This window comes from Anomaloglossus baeobatrachus, chromosome 1, assembly GCF_048569485.1.
Source record: "Anomaloglossus baeobatrachus isolate aAnoBae1 chromosome 1, aAnoBae1.hap1, whole genome shotgun sequence".
NCBI lineage: Eukaryota > Metazoa > Chordata > Amphibia > Anura > Aromobatidae > Anomaloglossus > Anomaloglossus baeobatrachus.
This window is the reverse complement of record NC_134353.1, coordinates 655534009-655555532: the sequence shown is the minus strand read 5'-3', so window position 1 is coordinate 655555532 and position 21524 is coordinate 655534009. Positions and strand designations below refer to the sequence as shown.

Below are 21524 nucleotides of genomic sequence, written 5' to 3'. Positions count from 1 at the left end.
GATAGATGTGGGGTCAGCCAGAGGAAAACAAAAAGTTAGATGTGAGGTCAGCCAGGGGAGGACAAGAAGTTAGATGTGAAGGTCAGTCAGTGAAGGACAAGAGGTTAGATATAGGGTCAGCCAGGGAGGACAAGAAGTTAGATGTTTCTTCAGGAGAGGACAAGAAGTTACATTTGGGATCAATCTGGGGAAGACAAGAAATCAGATTTGGGGTCAGTCAGGGGAAGACAAGAAGTTAGATGTGTCTTCAGGTGAGGACGAGAAGTTAGATGGGGCAGCAAATGAAGAAAAAAAAAAAACATCTAAGATAAAGAGCGCACTGTGTCTTTAAAGGAAGCGGAGAGGCCGCCGGTGGAGGCGGGACCCGACTGCTCATATAATAACACAGGGAAGCCCAGGGACTTCGTGTGACAGCGACACACCCTCCCGGGCACACAGGCGGCAGCTGGCGGAAGAGCAGGGCAGGTGCCAGGATGAGTGGAAGGGTGGGCGATCTGAGCCCCAAGCAGGAGGAGGCCTTGGCTAAGGTGAGCAGCCCCCCCGATATACCGCGCACTGTGCGCGCTCACATGGCACTGCCACCCACAAGCCATTCATCTGGCTGGAGGCTGTGCCCAATTGCTAATATACTTCTGTGTCCGGCATCCTCCTCCTATTAACCCTTTCCGGTGCCGAACTCACAGAGGAGGACCCTCCACAGATAGACCCTATGGCAGTTTCCTGTACACAGATTCTTCCAGCTACTTGCCCAATAATCCCGGTAGTGAGCCACCTGGGAAATGCAGTAGTCACAACACAGAGCCAGCACCCTTTCATGACCAGAGCCTTGTAGATATGGAATGCTGAATATCCTCACCTATAGGAATGTCTCCTGCTTATGTGATAGTGTGTGCAAGGAGTGCTGGAAATAGGACACCCTCCAGCACCAACATCCCCCTCCAGTACCGAGCCACCACTGAGCCCGAGCCATCACTGAGCCCCCTCCAGCACCAAGATCCCCCTCCAGCACCGAGTCACCACTGAGCCCCCTCCAGCACCGAGCCACCACTGAGCCCCGTCCAGCACCGAGCCACGACTGAGCCCCCTCCAGCACCGAGTCACTACTGAGCCCCCCCCAGCACCGAGCCACTACTGAGCCCCCTCCAGCACCGAGCCACCACTGAGCCCCGTCCAGCACCGAGCCACCACTGAGCCCCGTCCAGCACCGAGCCACCACTGAGCCCCGTCCAGCACCGAGCCACCAATGAGCCCCGTCCAGCACCGAGCCACCACTGAGCCCCGTCCAGCACCGAGTCACCACTGAGCCCTCTCCAGCACCGAGTCACCGTCCAGCACCAAGCTCCCCCTCCAGCACCGAGCCACCACTGAGCCCCCTCCAGGACCGAGTCACCGTCCAGCACCAAGCTCCCCCTCCAGCACCGTGTCACCGTCCAGCACCAAGCTCCCCCTCCAGCACCGAGTCACCACTGAGCCCCCTCCAGCACCGAGTCACTGTTCAGCACCAAGCTCCCCCTCCAGCACCGAGTCACCACTGAGCCCCCTCCAGCACCGAGTCACTGTCCAGCACCAAGCTCCCCCTCCAGCACAGTGTCACCGTCCAGCACCAAGCTCCCCCGCCAGCACCGAGCCACCACTGAGCCCCCCTCCAGCACCGATTCACTGTCCAACACAATCCAGCCCCAAGCCACCCTCTATCACTGAGCCACTCGCCACTGAGTCACCCAACATACCAGGACCGGTGAGATCAGTGCCATCTGGAGACGTTGTGGCTTCTGAGGGCCTGTCACCAGATTTCACTCTACAAACTGCAAACATCTTAGACCTGATGAGGCTGGGGGTTTGTTCACACTTTATAAGCGCATGCGCTCTCAAAAAAGCCAGAAAAAGTGTGCACAAATCGCTCAAAATGACCTTCCTGTTTGCTTCTATGGAAAAAAAAATCGACTTGCTGTTCATATATTCAGGCTCTTTGGTGTCTTATAAACTCTTCAGGCTTTCAAAAGGTCCAAGCCCCTAAAAGAAGTGACCACTGAGGTGTTACTGCTAGGGAGACACTCCATACAATAGCAGTCAATGGAAAGCTCAAAAATGCCCAAAAGACACCGGGAAGACTCTTTACGCATTTTGTCAGTGTTTTTGCTTAAAAAATGCTAATGTTTTATTCATTGCTTACAGGAGTATTCCCATCTCCAAGACCCTATCCCAATATGTAGTAGGTGTAATAATAATAATAATATTAGCAAATATTTCCAATTAGAAATGTAGTATAGTTACGACCACTAGCAACTAAGTATCATTATGAGTTGTCGTAACCATGGATACCTAAGCTGCAATGCCCTGCACATGAGGTAAGAGACATGGCTATAATAGGAGAACAATACTACGTTTCGAATTGAAGGTATTTGCTAATATTATTATTACACCTATTACATATTGGGATAGGATTTTAAAGATGGAAATATTCCTTTAACGAATTAAAAAGAAAAAACATCAAAAAGCGCTAAATAGAGTCTCCAAAAACACTCAGATGTTTACAGAAAACGCAAATAAAAACGGCAATAAATCAGTCATTCTGGATTTTCAAAGTAAGTACACCCTTCTTATCAGGTGCAAGATATCTATTTACAGATATGTACAGTTTGTTAGATTTTGTGACATCTACTTTTCTGATGCGGACAGTAAACAGCCTAAAACGGATCCTGATTGAGTAATGTTACGCTGAGTTCACATGTCCAGTAATCATCCGTTAGAGCGGATCCAGCAGCAATCTGTTGGCAAAAAGTTCTGCAAACGCAACTTTCTTGTCCGTTTTGAAGAAAATTATTTTTGTAGGATCTGTTTTCTTAACATTGGAAAATGGATCCGTTACCTGATTGCTATTTAGCCCTCTGATCTTCTTGTATTTGTAAAGGATCCGTTGTTTGCTCACTGGATCCCTTTAAATGGAAGATAAGGCTGCTTCCACACTATGTTTTTTTTAACATGCGTCATGAACTTTTTTTTTATGCAAAAGCGGATCCAGTTCAAATGCGTTTTCATTTCAATGCATTTGCAATGGACTCGGGTCAACATGCGTTCACCTGCGTTTGCGTGCGTTATAGTGAGGATCCAGCGACTTGCAGTTTTTTAACTTTTTTCAAAAACGCTACTTGTAGCGTTTTTGAGTTGCGTCCAAATACTGTTTTTCACTGGATCCTGACTATACTGCATGCAAACACATGTGAACACTGGCATGCTGATAGACAGGATCCTGCTTGCTCTACTGAGCATGCCCAGAAACCAGCCTGGCGAGCTCAGTCTCTCTCTCCCCCTCCCTCTCTCTCCTCTCTCTCTCCCCTGCCTGAGAGCGGCAGATGCTCGTAACCAAGGTAAATATCGGGTAACCAAGCAAAGCGCTTCGCTTAGTTACCCGATGTTTACCTTGGTTACGTGTGCAGGGAGCAGGCAGCCCGGCTCCTAGCAGCTACTGACGCTCGTAACCAAGGTAAATATCGGGTATCCAAACAAAGCACTTCGCTTAGTTATCTGATGTTTACCTTGGTTACCAGTGTCTGCAGCTGTCAGATGCCGGCTCCCAGTCTATCACGTTCAGTTCCCCCTCACTCCCGATCACATGACTTCAATGCCCGCCCATAAACTTCAAGTGACAGGATCCTGCAAAATAACACATGCGTTTTTCTTTGTAAAAACAGGATCCACTTTTACAGCAAAAAAACGTTCATGACGCATGCTAAAAAAACGTAGTGTGAAAGCAGCCTAAATAGCAATCATTTAAAGGATCTGTTTTCCCATAGACTCCCATGTTAAAAAAAAATGGATCCCGCTAAAATCAATTATTTAAAATCAGACAAAGTTTTGTCTGCACACCTTTTCTGCCAACGGATCTCTGCAGGATCGGTTCTAATGGATGATTCATGGACATGTGAACATAGCCTAAGAAAGGTTAGTGCAAATCCTGGAGTTTTATCATTGCTGTCAGAGATTGTGCCATTCCTCTTTACACCCAGGGGCAGATGTATGGGCCTAATAGTTCTCACAGCTGAGGGTTTGGTACAGTTGTATTCAGCTGGGTCATCTAGGTCCATCAGCACAAGTCTTCCCCAGCTCTCACAGTGGTTACAGTGGATCAGTGTTTAGCCCACAGACCGGATTCATTTGTAGCAGACTATTAATCTGTGAGAATTATTAGGTTTGTGTGGATGTAAAAAAGATGATTCACTGTCTGCAGAGCAACGAATACAAGCACACATGATGTAAAGGTTTCATAACTTTCCATTATATCATAAAAGCTTTAGTTATATAAAACTAGAAACCCGATTTCCTGTATCTCATGTATCAGATACATCCTCCTCCAACCCCAGACATTGGCCACTTTCAAGGTGTTAGTATTTTACATCGATATTTGGAAAAATCAGCAGCATTTTGTTTTGGACCCACTCCTGGCTCACAAATACTGACCACAATACTCTATGTGAAATTCGTCTGGATGGAAAACAATGCCCGCTTTCAGCTCATTGGCCTTATTAGCCCAGAAAGATCATCTGACCCTTCCATGATGCTTACGACGGTCGAGAGATCCCTCCTAGTAATTAGAGGTGCTGTTACATTCACTTTTAGGTCTGTTGGTCCGTCAAACAATTTTACAGTTGATCTTTCACCACATTTCCTAATGTGAACTGCATTAATTACTAAAGAGAAATCATAGACCAGATAAGACTGGTATATTTACTCTGATAATCCATGTCAGACTGGCTGTATTATACGTTATAATAGTGTAAGTGCCATCTCTGCCCACCTAGTCTAACTCACAACTCCTTACTGTCCTTCCTACTGCTGAGGTCTCACACTGCTCAGTACAAGCTGCAGCTGTCAGACTGGGTGGGCAGAGGTTAAATACCCTTGTACTCACGAGCTATTTCATTCTATGTTACATTCACTCTTAGGTCTGTTGGTCCATCCAACAGATTTAAAGTTGATCTTTCACCACATTTCCCAATGTGAACTGCATTCATTACTAAATAGAAATCCTAAACCTGTTAAGGCTGGTGTATTTACTCTGATAATCCATGTCAGACTGGCTTTATAATAGTGTAAGCACCACCTCTGCCCTCCTAGTCTAACTGACAGCTCCTCGGTGTCTCTCCTACTGCTGAGGTCTCACACTGCTCAGTACAGGCTGCAGCAGTCAGTCAGGCAGAGATTAAGTACCCTAGCCTAGTGCACATAAGCTATTTCACTCTGTCTAGACTCATCTTAATATCAGGATTTCACTGTACAGCCATTCTGATGTGTATTTTTAAAGTAAATACACCAATCTGAATAGGTGTAAAGCTGGTGTCACACATAACGACGACGACAACGACGTCGCTGCTACGTCACCATTTTCTGTGACGTTGCAGCGACGTCCCGTCGCTGTCGCTGTGTGTGACATCCAGCAACGACCTGGCCCCTGCTGTGAGGTCGCCGGTCGTTGCTGAATGTCCAGCTTCATGTTTTGGTCGTCACTCTCCCGCTGTGACACACACATCGCTGTGTGTGACAGCGAGAGAGCGACGAAATGAAGCGATCAGGAGCCGGCACTGGCAGCTGCGGTAAGCTGTAACCAGCGTAAACATCGGGTAACCAAGGGAAGACCTTTCCCTGGTTACCCGATGTTTACGCTGGTTACAGCTTACCGCAGCTGCCAGTGCCGGCTCCTGCACTGTGACATGTGGCTGCAGTATGCATCGGGTAATTAACCCGATGTATACTGTAGCAAGGAGAGCAAGGAGCCAGCGCTAAGCAGTGCGCGCGGCTCCCTGCTCTCTGCACTGTGACATGTAGCTGCAGCACACATCGGGTTAATTAACCCGATGTGTAATGTACCTAGGAGAGCAAGGAGCCAGCGCTAAGCGCGGCTCCCTGCTCTCTGAACATGTAGCACAGCGACCTTATGATCGCTGCTTCTGCTGTGTTTGACAGCTAAGCAGCGATCATAACAGCGACTTACAAGGTCGCTGTTACGTCACCGAAAATGGTGACGTAACAGCGACGTCGTTGTCGCTGTCGCTTAGTGTGACACCAGCTTAAGAGATCTGTTTAGTGATGTGTACAGTTTGTGTGTGGAAATCTGGCGACAGATTCCATATAAAGATATGTGCCTGCATCACATTGCACAGTGTCGGCAGATATAGGACGTATTCTACATTTCATACATTTTGTAGAAGTAAGATTCAGAGAAGTGTCTTGTAACTGACAATAAACGTGTAGAATGATATGTTTAGCCGTGTGACCGAGCGGCGGCCTGTGCAGCTATTATGTGCAAAACTGGATGTCATCCAAGGGTTAATACAACTGATTTATCTAATCAGGTTCATAGAGCAAAGTAGGGACCTTGACTGCTAAGGCCACCGTGTTTATGACCTCAGTGCCATCGCCATCGCACACCTGATACCGGGACATACAGCTCTTGATACCAACGACTATCACTCACCTAACTTACTCCACATACACTATATCACAAAAGTCAGTACACCCCTCACATTTTTGTAAATATTTTACGATATCTTTTCACGAGACAACACTAAGGATATAACACTATGATACAAGGTAAAGTAGTCAGTGTACAGCTTGTATAACTAACTAAGCACACATACATTAATGTTGAAACCGCTGGCAACAAACATAAGTACACCCCTAAGGCTATGTGCGCAGGTTGCGTAATTGTATGCAGTTACGCTGTGATCTGCACCGCAGTGTAACTGCATGCGTCCTGCGTCCCCAGCATAATCTATGAAGATTGTGCCTAATCCATGCCCACGTGGCGTATTAGAGCGCAGTGCTTCGGCTACTGCCCGAAGCACGCGTTCTAAGAAGTGACATGTCACTTCTTTCCTGCGCTCTGCATGCATCCCCCGCTCTGTCTATGGGAGGGGCTGCCCTCAGAGCACATGAAATCGGCTTTTTTTTCATCACGGACTCTTTCTGCAGCGATTTGAAGCGCACGTGTGCTGTTAAAATCGCTGCAGAAATTTCTGCAGGGACAGAACGCAACGTGTGCACATAGCCTGAGTGAAAATGGCCAAATTGTGCCCAAAGTGTTAATATTTTGTGTGGCCATGATTATTTTCAAAAACTGCCTTAACTCTCTTGGGCATGGAGTTCACTAGAGCTTCCCCGGAGCCACTGGAATCCTCTTCCATCCTCCACGTTGACATAATGGAGCTGGGGGATGTTAGAGACCTTGCACTCCTTCCGTTTGAGGATGCCCCACAGATAGGGTTTAGGTCTGGAGACATGCTTGGCCAGTCCAGCACTTTTACCCTCAGTTGCTTTAGCAAGGCAGTGGTCATCTTGGAAGTGTTTTGGGGGTCATTAGGTTGGAATACTGCCCTTCAGCCCAGTTCCTTTACGGAGGAGATCATTCTCTGCTTCAGCATGTCACGGTACTTGCTGGCATTCATGGTTCTCTCAGTGAATTGTAGCTCTCCACAGCTGGCAGCACTCATGTAGCCCCAAACAATGACACCCCCACCACCATCTCTGACTATAGGAAAGACACACTTGTCTTTGTACTCCTCACCTGGTTGGTACCACACACGTTGGACACCATTGGAAGCAACTAAGTTTATCTTGATCTCATCAGAACATAGGACATGGTTCCAGTAAGCTATGCCCATAGTCTGCTTGTCTTCAGCACACTGTTTGCGAGCTTTCTTGTGAATAATTTTTAAAAGAGGCTTCCTTCTGGGACGACAGCCAGATCAATTTGGTGCAGTGTGCTGCTTATGGTCTGAACACTGACAGGCTGACCCCATCCCCTCACCTCTGTAACCTCTGCAGCAATGCCGGCAGCACTCATATGTCTTATTTGAAAAGACGTCTGGATATGACGCTGAGCACGTGCGCTCAACTTTGGTCGACCATGGTGAGGCCTGGTCTGGAACCTGTCTTGTTAAACCATTGTATGGTCTTGGCCACCATGCTGCAGCTCAATTTCGGGGTTTGGTAATTTTCCTATAGCCCAGGCCATCTTTATGTAGAGCAACAATTCTTTCTTTTAGATGCTCGGAGAATTCTTTGCCATGAGGTACCATGTTGAACTCCCAGTGACCAGTATGAGAGAGTGTGTGAGCGATAACACCAAATGTAACACACCCGCTCTTCACTCACACCAGAGACCTTGTAATGCTAATGAGTCACATGACACCAGAGAGGTAAAATGGGCACAATTTGGCCATTTTCACTTAGGGGTGTACTCACTTTTGCTGCCAGCGGTTTAGACATTAATGGCTGTGTTGAGCTATTTAGAGAAAACACCAAATTTACACTGTTCTACAAGTTTGACACTGACTACTTTACATTGTATCAATGTGTCATATCTTCAGTGTTGTCCCATGGAAAGATATAATAAAATATTTACAAATATGTGAGGGTTTTAATCTTGTGATATACTGTACATGTTGTAAAACTAGTTCACAAACACTAAAGACGATGGAATTATTTGGGAATTTTCGAGATTAAAAGAAAACAAGCTCAGCAGCCTTTCAGCCTGTGAGGTCAGGATGGCTCATGGCATTTGGTGCGTTATTTACATAGAAAATGCTGGAGTGGCCAGATGTCACATGTAACAATGATGAATTCTAAATCTGCATCCACTTAGCGTGGTAATGGACTGCGTATTATATGAGCCCTCGCTGCCTGCTTTGTCAATAGTAGCTCTATACTGATTTTTTTTTCTCTTAAAGCACCACTCCAGTATTTTTTTATTGCATCGCTGGAGTGCTTTAAATCTAAGTCCCCTGTCCCCTATCTTATATTCATCCTCCGTCTATTTCACCTTATATTGCTACTGCTCCCATGGGTCTTCTGCAGTTTGCGACTTGCCGTCAGCGACGGAGGTCACAACTCAATACAAGTCTATGAGAGCCTCGTTCTGGCTCTCATAGAGATGCTTTAAGAGTTTGTAACCTAACTGCTAACTTCAGGCCAGTCAGATCTTACGGTCACAAGATGGCGCGGCAAGACTGTAGCAACATCGAAAAAAGGTTAAAACGCCAGAGGGTGAGTATAAGGCTAGGGCCCCACTTTGCTTTTGACCTGCTTTTTCAACTGCAGCGTTTAATGCCAAAATGGATGTGTTCTGCTTTTCAAGCTTAGTCTATGGGAATTTGGGTTTCTTGTCCGCACTATGCTGTTCAAAATGCTGCCTTTTTTGTGGCAGAAATTTGGGCAAAAACTCTGCTTTGCCGTGCAAAACCCAAATGGCAAAAACAATTGGCATGTTACTTCTTTGAAAAGCTGAGTTTTTGCCCAAATTTCTGCCACAAAAAGGCTGCATTTTGAACAGCATAGTGCGGACAAGAAACCCAAATTCCCATAGACTTTGCTTGAAAAGCAGAACACATCCATTTTGGCATTAAACGCTGCAGTTGAAAAAGCAGGTAAAAAGCAACGTGGGGCCCTAGCCTAAAGGGGGCTTTACACGCTGCGACATTGCTAATGCGGAGTCGTTGGGGTCACGGAATTGGTGACGCACATCCGGCCGCATTAGCGATGTTGCTGCGTGTGACACCGATGAGCGATTTTGCATCGTTGCAAAAACGTGCAAAATCGCTCATCGGCGACATGGGGGTCCATTCTCGATTATCGTTACTGCAGCAGTAACGAACTTGTTCCTCGTTCCTGCGGCAGCACACATCGCTCCGTGTGACACCGCAGGAACGAGGAAGCTCTCCTTACCTACCTCCCGGCCGCTAAGCGGAAGGAAGGAGGTGGGCGGGATGTAACATCCCGCTCATCTCCGCCCCTCCGCTGCTATTGGGCGGCCGCTCAGTGATGTCTCTGTGACGCCGCACGGACCGCCCCCTTAGAAAGGAGGCGGTTTGCCGGTCACAGCGACGTCGCCGGGCAGGTAAGTATGTGTGACGGGTCTGGGCGATGTTGTGCGGCACGGGCAGCGATTTGCCCGTATCGCGCAACAGATGGGGGTGGGTACCCACACTAGCGATATCGGTACCGATATCGCAGTGGGTAAAGTAGCCTTTAGACTAGGGCAGGGATCGTAGGTTAAAAGCAGCAGTAGAGCGCTGAAAAAAGAAACCGCTGGAGTGGTGCTTTAAATATAATACAGAACAACTTATTTTCTCCTATTGCACCAAATGCATGTACTTTCGCACACATTGGAGCAGAATTACTAACCTTGTGTAACACAAACTTCACAAATTTAGACTAGACGGTCTAAAGGGGGCTTTACACGCTACAACATCGCTAATGCGAACTCGTTGGGGTCACGGAATTGGTGATGCACATCCGGCCGCATTAGCGATGCCGTTGCATGTGACACTTATGAGCGATTTTCATCGTCGCAAAAACGTGCCAAATCGCTCATCGGTGACATGGGGGTCCATTCTCGAATATCGTTACTGCAGCAGTAACGAAGTTGTTCCTTGTTCCTGCGGCAGCACACATCGCTCCGTGTGACACCGCAGGAACGAGGAAGCTCTCCTTACCTGCCTCCCGGCCGCTATAGAAGGAAGGAGGTGGGCGGGATGTTCGTCCCGCTCATCTCCGCCCCTCCGCTGCTATTGGGCGGCGGTTCAGTGACGCAGCTGTAACGTCGCTGTGACGCTGAACGAACCGCCCCCTTAGAAAGGAGGCGGTTCGCCGATCACAGCGACGTCGTCAGGCAGGTAAGTAGTGTGACGGGTCTGGGCGATGTTGTGCGGCACGGGCAGCGATTTGCCCGTGTCGCGCAACAGATGGGGGCGGGTACCCACACTAGCGATATCGGGACCGATATCGCAGCGTGTAAAGCGGCCTTTAGGCTATGTTCATATGTTCTTTTTTTTCTGCAGCCAAAACCTGATTGCTTGGCAGTAAAAAAGCTGCAGCCAAAATGCAGGTTTTCATGCCTTTTTGATGCTTTCCTTGCTGCATTTTTGCCGCTTTATTCTTGCTGCATTTATAAGGATCCCAAAGTTCAGCTTTCCTTCCAGTTAGTAGGGCATTGTTATTGTTGATACGGCATTGTTTACTTTCAGGTATTGTTTGCTTTAACACATTAGTAATTTAATTAAACTGTACCTGGACTCAGGTGAAGACTTTATGGTTTATACTTTGGAAAATCACAAAAATGAATTTGTGTCACATCCTCCTCTACCTGAGTTTTTTTTCACCAAAAACGCTTTAAAAACTGATAGCACTGTGTTTACTGCGTTTCTGCACTTCCTCTTTGCTTTCTATGGGTAAAAAAACCACTACAAAAATGCTGAAAGAGTTGACATGCTACAGTTTTCAAAAGCACTGCAGTTTTCCAGTTCAGTCAAGAAAAAAAAAGCTGTGTAGTTTTGCTGGTACTGTAGTACTTTTTAATTGGCATAAAAAAGTATGTGTGAACACAGCCTAAAGCGGGCTTTACACGCTACGACATCGCTGTGTGCGATATCGTGTGTTCGCTGCCGTAGTGAACATTATCGCTATGGCAGCGTCACACGCACTTACCTGGTCGTCGTTGTCGCTGTGACTGATGAACAATCCCTCCCTCAAGGGGGAGGGATGTTCGGCACCACCGCGACGTCACCGCGACGTCACTAAGCGGCCGGCCAATCAAAGCGGAGGGGCGGAGATGAGTGGGGCGTAACATCCCGCCCACCTTCTTCCTTCTGCATTGCGGCCGGCAGCAGGTAAGAAGACGTTCCATGCTCCTGCGGTGTCACACACAGCTGCTGCAGGAGCGACGAACAACATCGATAATCAACCATTACCGATTTTTGGTTTTGGGACGACCTCTCCATGGTGAACGATTTTCACCATTTTTGAGGTCGCTTAAGGTCGCTGGTAAGTGTCACACGCTGCGATATTGTTAATGACGCCGGATGTGCGTCACTAACAACGTGACCCCGACGATAAAACATTAACAATATCGTAGCGTGTAAAGCCCGCTTAAGGGACCCCTTACACGTAGCGACGTTCCAGCGATCCCGACAACGATACGACCTGGTTAGGATCGCTGGTGCATCGCTACATGGTCACTAGTGAGCTGGCAAACTGGCAGATCTAATTAACGATGCAGCAACGATACAACGATCCGTATAACGACCTCAGCGGTCGTTGGGATCCTGTCACCCAGGCGTACCAATGAGGTCGCTCGTCGTTGTTATGGCGTCAAACACAGCGATGCATGCTGCCCAGCGGGACACCAATGATCAATAAATGAACCAGGACGTTCAGGTATGATCGGCGATATCACAGCGGGGGGCCGGTCGCTGATATATGTCACACATAGCGAGGTCGCTGTTGAGTCACAAAACCTGTGATGTTTCAGCGATCTCGCTAACGACATCACTATGTGTGACGGGGCCTTAAGACAGTTAAAGGGAATCTGTCATTGCATTTATGCTGCCCGAACCAAGCGATTGCATGTTTTAGAGATCTTTCAGATGTCCATTAGCATCAGTTTGATCTTGGATCGCAGTGCAAGGACTGGCCGTGCATCTCCTAATCCTAGCTTCATAGAAATATATGAGGCGGTCACGCTGAGGTTGGTAGATGTGTGGCCAGTCCGTGCATTGGGAACTAAGATTGGACTGATAACGGGCATCTGAAAGAGCCCTTACAGTGAACTGTCACAGAGTTTCAGAGAAAGCAAAGTTTAATAGGCCGGCGCGCGCCCAGCTTCTCACTGCACCACTTTCCAACGGGTGTAAATAGGAAGAGACCTGTCAATCAATTGAAACTGAGATATGCCGGCCAGGGTCCGCAGCAGACTAGTCATGGATTACCACTGCATTTCAGAGTCATTCCTGAATGCTATCTTGCAGCCAGGTTCTGATTCATTCTGACCGTGGCTCAGGCAGCATGACTCTAGTGAGAGGTTCCTTTTAAGAAAAAAAAAAAAAATCGATTAAATTTGGTGTATTGTACAAACACACATAGCCACACTCCATATTCCAGGCCCAAATAGTGTCCAGAATCATGGCTGTGCACCAGAATTGTGAGATAATTTCAATAGTAATTTTGTTTGCATGTGTGTGATAGATAATAATTACACAAAACGCCGGTGTGAACCTGCCCTACATTCTTTACTTGATTAGAACATACAAATAAGTACCCGCTTATGACTGTCAGCGCAGATAGAGAAATGCCTTACTTTGTGTTTACTTTGTTCTTCTCTAATGCAGATATTTTAGTTTGTCTCAAAAGGCTTAAGAAGCCCTTCATTGTGTTTGAGTAAGCCATGAAAGTACACACATCACTTAATGTGAAACCCTACACCAGCCCAATCGAGAAGTACTGAAACAAGTGAGTGGTGCTATGGGAACATTGCAGAATGCAGCCTCTGCTAGTCTGACACTATAGATCCATATTGAATAGATTGCTATAACAACCAGGCTATGCGTTCTACATCGGGAACAATGTGCACGGCTTACATCTATACCAGGGGTGGGCAATTAATTTTCCCCAGGGGCCACATGAGAGACTGTGACTGTTGCGGAGGGCCAAACCAATAGGCTGCAATTTATTTTGCTCAATTTTAATATTAATTCTGATTATTTTCTATTACGATTAAATGTATCTCTTAATATTGTAGAATAAAATCTGGAGGAGACAAAATGGCGCAAATGGTGTATTATCCTAGAGGAGCGGAATACAGGAGATTTGGAAAAACTCACCTTTGGGAGTTGTGAGGGTCACATCTACCATTAGAGCATAATGTCAAACCACGTCGGCTGCCGCATACCCAGTAGATTCAATTAGTAATCAGAGATATAAGCAGGAGATGAATCCAAGGGTTAATCTTCGTGATTTTCATTATTCAACACGTTTCAGAGTCCAAACGACTCCTTCATCAGGAGTCAATAACCATTGATGTACATCATGTACATCAGTGTTTTTTTTATTCCTGATGAAGGAGTCGTTTGGACTCTGAAACGCGTTGAATAATGAAAATCACGAAGATTAACCCTTGGATTCATCTCCTGCTTATATCCACGGCAGCATGATTAACCCTTTCTTTCCTCCAGTTACTAAAATCTTAATATTGAGTAGAATTAAGTTTGTTGACACACCCTATATAGCATTTGAGCCTGCACACAAGCCCCATATACAGTAGGAGTCCACACTCAGCCCTCTAAATACAGTATGAGCCCCCCACATAGCCTCCTCAGATACAGAATGTACAGAATGAGCCCCCACACTGTATCTCTATATACAGTATGAGACCCCACACAGTATTCCTATACAGTATGAGCCCCCATGTAGCCTCTTATATACAGTGTGAACCCATACATAGCCTCTTATGTACAGCGTAAGCCCCCACTTAGCCCCTTATATACAGTGTGAGCCCCCACATAGTCCCCTATATACAGCATGAGCCCCCACATAGCCTCTCTATATTCACTATGATCCCTTACATAGACCCACATATATATAAACCACACATACGTACATCGCTCCCATTCCCACGGCGCTCTGTACGGTGTCTCAGCAGACCCAATATAGTGACACCATTGTGTCTGCTGTCTCAGTTGCACACACTGGTGGAAGAAGAGCTGACAGCTCCATCCTCCACCAATGTATTCACCACCATCTGCATTCCGAGGTTAGCGGTAAAATTGGTATGCAGGCAGGTCAGGGCATATTGTGGCCCTTGTGCCATTGTTTTCAGTCCTTTGACTGTCTCGGTCTGCGTTCCATGTTGGAACAGCCAGAAGACCTGATATGGCCCGTGGGCCGCACTTTGCCCAGGTCTGATATATACTATAAGCTGCCAGATTTACAAACTATACATGTTCTTGATCATTTCTAACTACGATTCAGCCTGCTAAAACATTTCAGGAGTCAGGTGGACTTTTTTTTCTTAAGTACACACCAGCAGATGGATACCTTTTCGAAAATGTGTGGCCAATAAATTCCCATGAACAAATGTTTTGTCAGATGTGATCATCCCCTATCCATTCAGATGACTAGTCTGAGGCAGAGCTCCGGCGGCTTCTTCCTATTTCACTGCCCTATACTGACCAGCCTCTCTCTATATACACATAGGGAGAGATCTGTCTGAAGTAGGGAGTGGCTGGCGAGAAGCCACCGTGGACCTACTTTAGATTAGTCATCTGAGAAACTTTGTCCCTGGCCGGCTTTTGTCTGAAACACCGCAGTATGGCAGAGTGAAGCGATCATTACAGCAGCCATTGTCTGATTCATGAAGCCTGTGGTTCGGGCAGCATCAGTTAGCTTCCCTTTATGTTCTTCAGACAAGACTATAAGAAAACCCCATGAAAAAAACAAACAAATAAAAAAAAAACCAAACAAAATAACAACGTTGTTATTGTGATTGTAGTAGCATTATATGGCTTAAGGCCCAGTCACACTAAACAACTTACCAGCGATCCCAACAACGATACAACCTGATAGGGATCGCTGGTAAGTTACTAGGAGGTCGCTGGTGAGATGTCATACTAAGCGACGCTCCAGCGATCCCACCAGCAACCTGACCTGGCAGGGATCGCTGGAGCATCGCTACACGTGGAAGCATGCTGCGCTTGGTAACTAAGGTAAATATCGGGTAACTAACCCGATATTTACCTTGGTTACCAGCGCACACCGCTTAGCGCTGGCTCCCTGCACACCAAGCCACAGTACACATCGGGTTAATTACGCGATGTGTACTCTGCTACGTGTGCAGGCAGCAGGGAGCCGGCTTCTGCGGACGCTGGTAACCATGGTAAACATCGGGTAACCAAGAAGCCCTTCCCTTGGTTACCCGATATTTACCTTCGTTATCAGCGTCTGCCGCTCTCACACTGCCAGTGCCGGCTCCCTGTTCCCTGCACACATAGCCACAGTACACATCGGGTTAATTACCCGATGTGTACTCCGGCTACCTGTGCAGAGAGCAGGGAGCCGGCACTGACAGCTGAGAGCAGCGGACGTCTGTAACGAAGGTAAATATCGGGTAACCAAGGTAAGGGCTTCTTGGTTACCCGATATTTACATTGGTTACCAGCGTCCGCAGAAGCCGGCTCCCTGCTCACTGCACATTCAGTTGTTGCTCTGTCGCTGTCACACACAGCGATGTGTGCTTCACAGCGGGAGAGCAACAACTAAAAAATGGTCCAGGACATTCAGCAACAACCAACGACCTCACAGCAGGGGCCAGGTTGTAGCTGGATGTCACACACAGCGACATCACTAGCAAGTTGTGCCTCAGCAGCGATGTTGCTAGCGATGTTGCTTAGTGTGACGGTACCTTTTAGTCTGTCGGCATAGTGATTGAATGAACTAGGAAAGCAATATGTTGAGAGTAGTAGTCACCTTCACACTCCTCCACAGCCTCGTCCCTTCCAAAAAATGTAAAATCCTGTGTCCGTCCTATGAGCATTCTTAAATAAAGAAAAAATAATAAATGACGTTTCCGTGTTGCTGATGTCTATCATATATTTTAGTGAATATTATGTTCTGTGTCTGATATTTTCGGATTTATGCTTTTTCCTTGTCCGTAGTTCCGTGAGAGTGTGAAAGACCTTATACCCCAGCTGCCTCCCTACTGTCAGGATGACTACTTTCTGCTGCGCTGGCTTCGTGGTAAGAGAAATATGTTACAGGGCAAAACCAATAATGTGATCAGGCACCAGGGTTATTACCAACCAAAGCTGGAAACCTTGTAGCATTTTACACTCTTTACCTCCTGGATAATTAATGGGAGGACAGGCTAGAATTGATGCACTGAGACTTGACAATGTATATAATAGCCAGGATGGCCCTTCCCTATCACCCATTACTGCACCCTCCGATATGAATATGGATATCAAATTCCAGGTAACATAAGATCCGCTAGAGACAAAGTCCAATTACAAGTCCAATGATATGAAAACTTCACCAGTTATTGATAACTGAGGTGGAAGATAAAGGATCTTACCGGTAAATGAGGTTTCTATGCATATTGCAGTAACATGGTTATCAATATTCAGTACTGGCGGCCTTGAAGCCTGGATTCATAAGATAAGCGTTCATTTAGATTTCGGTTTATTGCCACAGATCAGTAGGAATGAACTAAGGTAAGTGTTAAACAGATTATTAGTTCTCTTGGAATTGCTTTTATCCTATTTCATGTAGAGCAGTGATTCTGTATTACAAATAATGTGATCGTCACAGCAGATTAATGCTCAGTAATAGCAGCTGGAAATTATGTCTAAGGCTGTGTGCGCACGTTGCGTAATTGCATGCATTTACGCTGCGTATTGCACTTCAGCGTAAATGCATGCGTCCTGCGTCCCCTGTACAATCTATGAAGTTGCTTTTTTGAACGCAGCGATTTGGGTGCTAAAATTTTGACCCAAATCCGTGCGTTCATAAAATGAGCATGTCAATTAATTTGTGCGCTTGGATGCAGCTCCCGGTCTGTCTATGGTGGGGGCAGCATCCCGAGGGCATGAAATCGGCTTTTTTTGTACAGAAAAACTGCATCCATTATGCAGTGTTTCTGCAGCAATTTGACGCGCACATGTGCTGTCAAATCGCCGCAGAATATTCAGCAGTTACGTGCGCATTAGCCCTTACAGTGAATAAGACCGGTATGATGTTTTCTAAAGTTCAGTGTAAAGGGGAAGCTTTTCTCCTACGGAGACTGACACACCATTTCAGTGAAGAGACTTTAAGCCACAATGCTCCTCTGGGAAATATTTAGATTGTCTCTTTAGGGAGGAAGGAGACAAACTCTGATGTCACGTATTAGAGGTAGCAATCCTAAAAGTCTACAGTAACCCTTTAACAAGTCTTGTCATATGACTAAAGGCCCCTTTACACACTGAGACTTTCAGCGATCCCACCAGCGATCCTGACCTGGCCGGGATCGCTACAAAGTCTCTGGTGAGTCTCTGGTGAGCTGTCAAACAGGCAAACCTGGCCAACGACGCAACAGCGATCCGGACCTGCAGAACGATCAAGCTAGTCAAACACTGGAAACGAGTGATGTGTCACAATATCTGTCAATCACTATTCTCTCTCTGTCGGTCCGTCACTATCTCTGTCCCTCTCTCATAGTCTGTCGGTCATTTTCCCCTCCTCTCTCATACTCACCGATCCCCGATCCCCGGTGCGGCGCTGCACGGCATTCACACTGCTGCGGTGGCTTTTACTATTTTGAAAAAGCCGGCCGCTCATTAAACAATTTCGTATTCCCTTCTTTCCCCGCCCACAGGCGCCTATGATTGGTTGTAGTGAGACACGCCCCCACGCTGAGTGACAGGTGTCTCACTGCACCCAATCACAGCAGCCGGTGGGCGTGTCACTATGGAGTATAGAAATAAATAAATAATTAAAAAAAACGGCGTGGGGTTCCCCCCAAATTTAATACCAGCCAGATAAAGCCATACGGCTGAAGGCTGGTATTCTCAGGATGGGGAGCGCCACGTTATGGGGAGCCCCCCAGCCTAACAATATCAGTCAGCAGCCGCCCAGAATTGCCGCATACATTATATGCGACAGTTCTGGGACTGTACCCGGCTCTTCCCGATTTGCCCTGGTGCGTTGGCAAATCGGGGTAATAAGGAGTTATTGGCAGCCCATAGCTGCCAATAAGTCCTAGATTAATCATGGCAGGCGTCTCCCCGAGAAACCTTCCATGATTAATCTGTAAATTACAGTAAATAAACACACACAACTGAAAAAATCATTTATTAGAAATAAAAAACACAAACACATTCCCTCATCACCAATTTAATCAGCCCCAAAAAGCCCTCCTTGTCCGGCGTAATCCACGGACCTCCAGCGTCGCTTCCAGCTGTGCTGCTTGGAGGTGAGAGGAGCAGTAGAAGACACCGCCGCTCCTGTCACCTCCACGCAGCTAATGAAGACAGCCGCACGATCAGCTGAGCTGTCACTGAGGTTACCCGCTGTCACTGGATCCAGCGGTGGATGCTGCGGTGGCCGCGGGTAACCTCAGTGACAGCTCAGCTGATCACGCGGCTGTCTTCATTTGCTGCGTGGAGATGACCAGAGCGGCGGTGTCTTCTGCTGCTCCTGTCACCTCCATGCAGCACAGCTGGAAGCGACGCTGGACCATCCTGGATTACGCCGGACATGGAGGGCTTTTTGGGGCTGATTAAATTGGTGATGAGGGAATTTGTTTGTGTTTTTTATTTCTAATAAAGGATTTTTTCAGGTGTGTGTGTTTATTTACTGTAATTTACAGATTAATCATGGAAGGTATCTCGGGGAGACGCCTGACATGATTAATCTAGGACTTATTGGCAGCTATGGGCTGCCAATAACTCCTTATTACCCCGATTTGCCAACGCACCAGGGCAAATCGGGAAGAGCTGGGTACAGTCCCAGAACTGTCGTATATAATGTATGCAGCAATTCTGGGCGGCTGCTGACTGATATTGTTAGGCTGGGGGGCTCCCCATAACGTGGCGCTCCCCATCCTGAGAATACCAGCCTTCAGCCATATGGCTTTATCTGGCTGGTATTAAATTTGGGGGGAACCGCACGCCGGTTTTTTTAATTATTTATTTATTTCTATACTCCATAGTGACACGCCCACCGGCTGCTGTGATTGGGTGCAGTGAGACACCTGTCACTCAGCGTGGGGGCATGTCTCACTGCAACCAATCATAGGCGCCTGTGGGCGGGGAAAGTAGGGAATACGAAATTGTTTAATGAGCGGCCGGCTTTTTCAAAATAGTAAAAGCCGCCGCAGCAGTGTGAATGCCGTGCAGCGCCGCGCCGGGGATCGGGGATCGGTGAGTATGAGAGAGGAGGGGAAAATGACCGACAGACTGTGAGAGAGGGACAGAGATAGTGACGGACCGACAGAGAGAGAATAGAGACCGAGAGGGAGAGACCAACTGACAGAGAATAGTGATTGACAGATATTGTGACACATCACTCGTTTCCAGTGTTCTAAGTCCCCTTTACACACTGAGACTTTGCTGCACAGCGGGAAACAAAGGACCAAAGAATGGTCCTGAACGATTTGTAGCGATCAGCAACTTCACAGCAGGGGCCAGGTCGCTGATGTGTTTCACACACTGCAATGTTGCTGGGGAGGTCGCTATTACGTCACAAAACCGGTGACGTTACAGCGATGTCGTTTGCGATGTTGCAGTGTGTAAAGCCACCTTTAGGATTTATGCCAGATCAAAATCTCAATTTGCAGACCCAGTGTTTCGGGATGGTTGTCCCTCGTCAGTGCAAAGTATGAGATCTGATCTGGCTGTATGAGAGGCTAAGACGAGGTCTAAAGGGGAAGCTTTTCTGCATACGGAGACTGACGCACCATTACAGCATGCCAGGGAGGAGACTTTAAGCTGCAATGCTCCTCTGGGAAATATTCAAATAGTCTCTTCAGGGAGGAAGAAGAGTAACTCTGGTTAGAGGTAGCAATCCTAAAAGTCAAAAGTAAAGGCTGCTTTACACCAGGCAATCTATCGTGCGATAGATCGTCGGGGTCACGGTTTTTGTGACGCACATCCGGCATCGCTGGCGATGCCGGCCTGTGTGACACCTCCTAGCGACGCAGTATCGCTCACAAATCGTGAGTCGGGTACTGCTCGTTAGGTTCCATAATATCGTTTACTTTAGTTGACCATCGTTTCCGTGGTAGCACACGTCGCTCCGTGTGATACCACGGGAACGATGAGCAGCTCACCTGCCTCCCGCGGCCGCCGCCGTCTCTATGTGGAAGGAAGGAGGTGGGCGGGATGTTTACGTCCCGCTCATCTCCGCCCCTCCGCTTCTATTGGCCGGCGCCCGTGTGACGTCGCTGTGACGCCGAACGTCCCTCCCACTCCAGGAAGTGGACGTTCGCCGCCCACAGCGAGGTCGCACGAGAGGTAAGTATGTGTGACGGGGTTTACTAACTTTGTGCGACACGGGCAGCGATTTGCCCGTGACGCAAAAAGGACGGGGGCGGGTACGATCGATTGTGAAATCGCACAATCGGTCGTACCGTGTAAAGCAGGCTTAACCCTTTAATGAGTCTTGTCATATGATCAGAATCGCAATTTTCATACACGGTGTTTCAGATGTTATACTTTGCACTGATCCCGAAACACGGTGTCTTCAAATTGAGATTCTGATCTGTCATAAATCCTAAATCATACGACAAGACTCGTTAAAGGTTCAGTTTTGACTTTTAGGATTGCTACTTCTAATAGGTGGCACCAGAGTTTGTCTACTTCCTCCCTAAAGCCTACTTTACATGTTACGATTAAGCATATGATATCGTATGCGATCGTAACCGCCCCCATCGTATGTGCGGCGCATTCAATTTTGTTGAATGTGCCACACAAACGATTAACCCCCGTCACACGTACTTACCCGTCCATACGACCTCGATGTGGGCGGAGAACGTCCACTTCCTGGAGTGGGAGGGACGTTCGGCGTCACAGCAACGTCACGCACAGCTGGCCAATAGAAAAGGAGGGGCGGAGCTGAGCGGGACGTAAACATCCCGCCCACCTCCTTCCTTCCGCATTACCGGCCGGGAGCCGCAGAACGCAGGTAAGATCTGTTCATCGTTCCCGGGGTGTCACACACTG

General features: G+C 47.4%; 1 protein-coding gene across 1 annotated transcript in view; it reads left to right on the top strand.

Moving 5' to 3' along the window:
- The first annotated feature begins 356 nt into the window (after positions 1 to 356).
- SEC14L2 (SEC14 like lipid binding 2) overlaps positions 357 to 21524 on the top strand; it is a 78933-nt gene continuing 57765 nt past the window's right edge. The window contains exons 1-2 of the mRNA XM_075341509.1: positions 357 to 527; positions 16482 to 16563. Coding sequence (XP_075197624.1) covers positions 474 to 527; positions 16482 to 16563 — 136 coding nt within the window. The 5' untranslated portion in view covers positions 357 to 473. The remainder of the gene's footprint in view (positions 528 to 16481; positions 16564 to 21524) is intronic.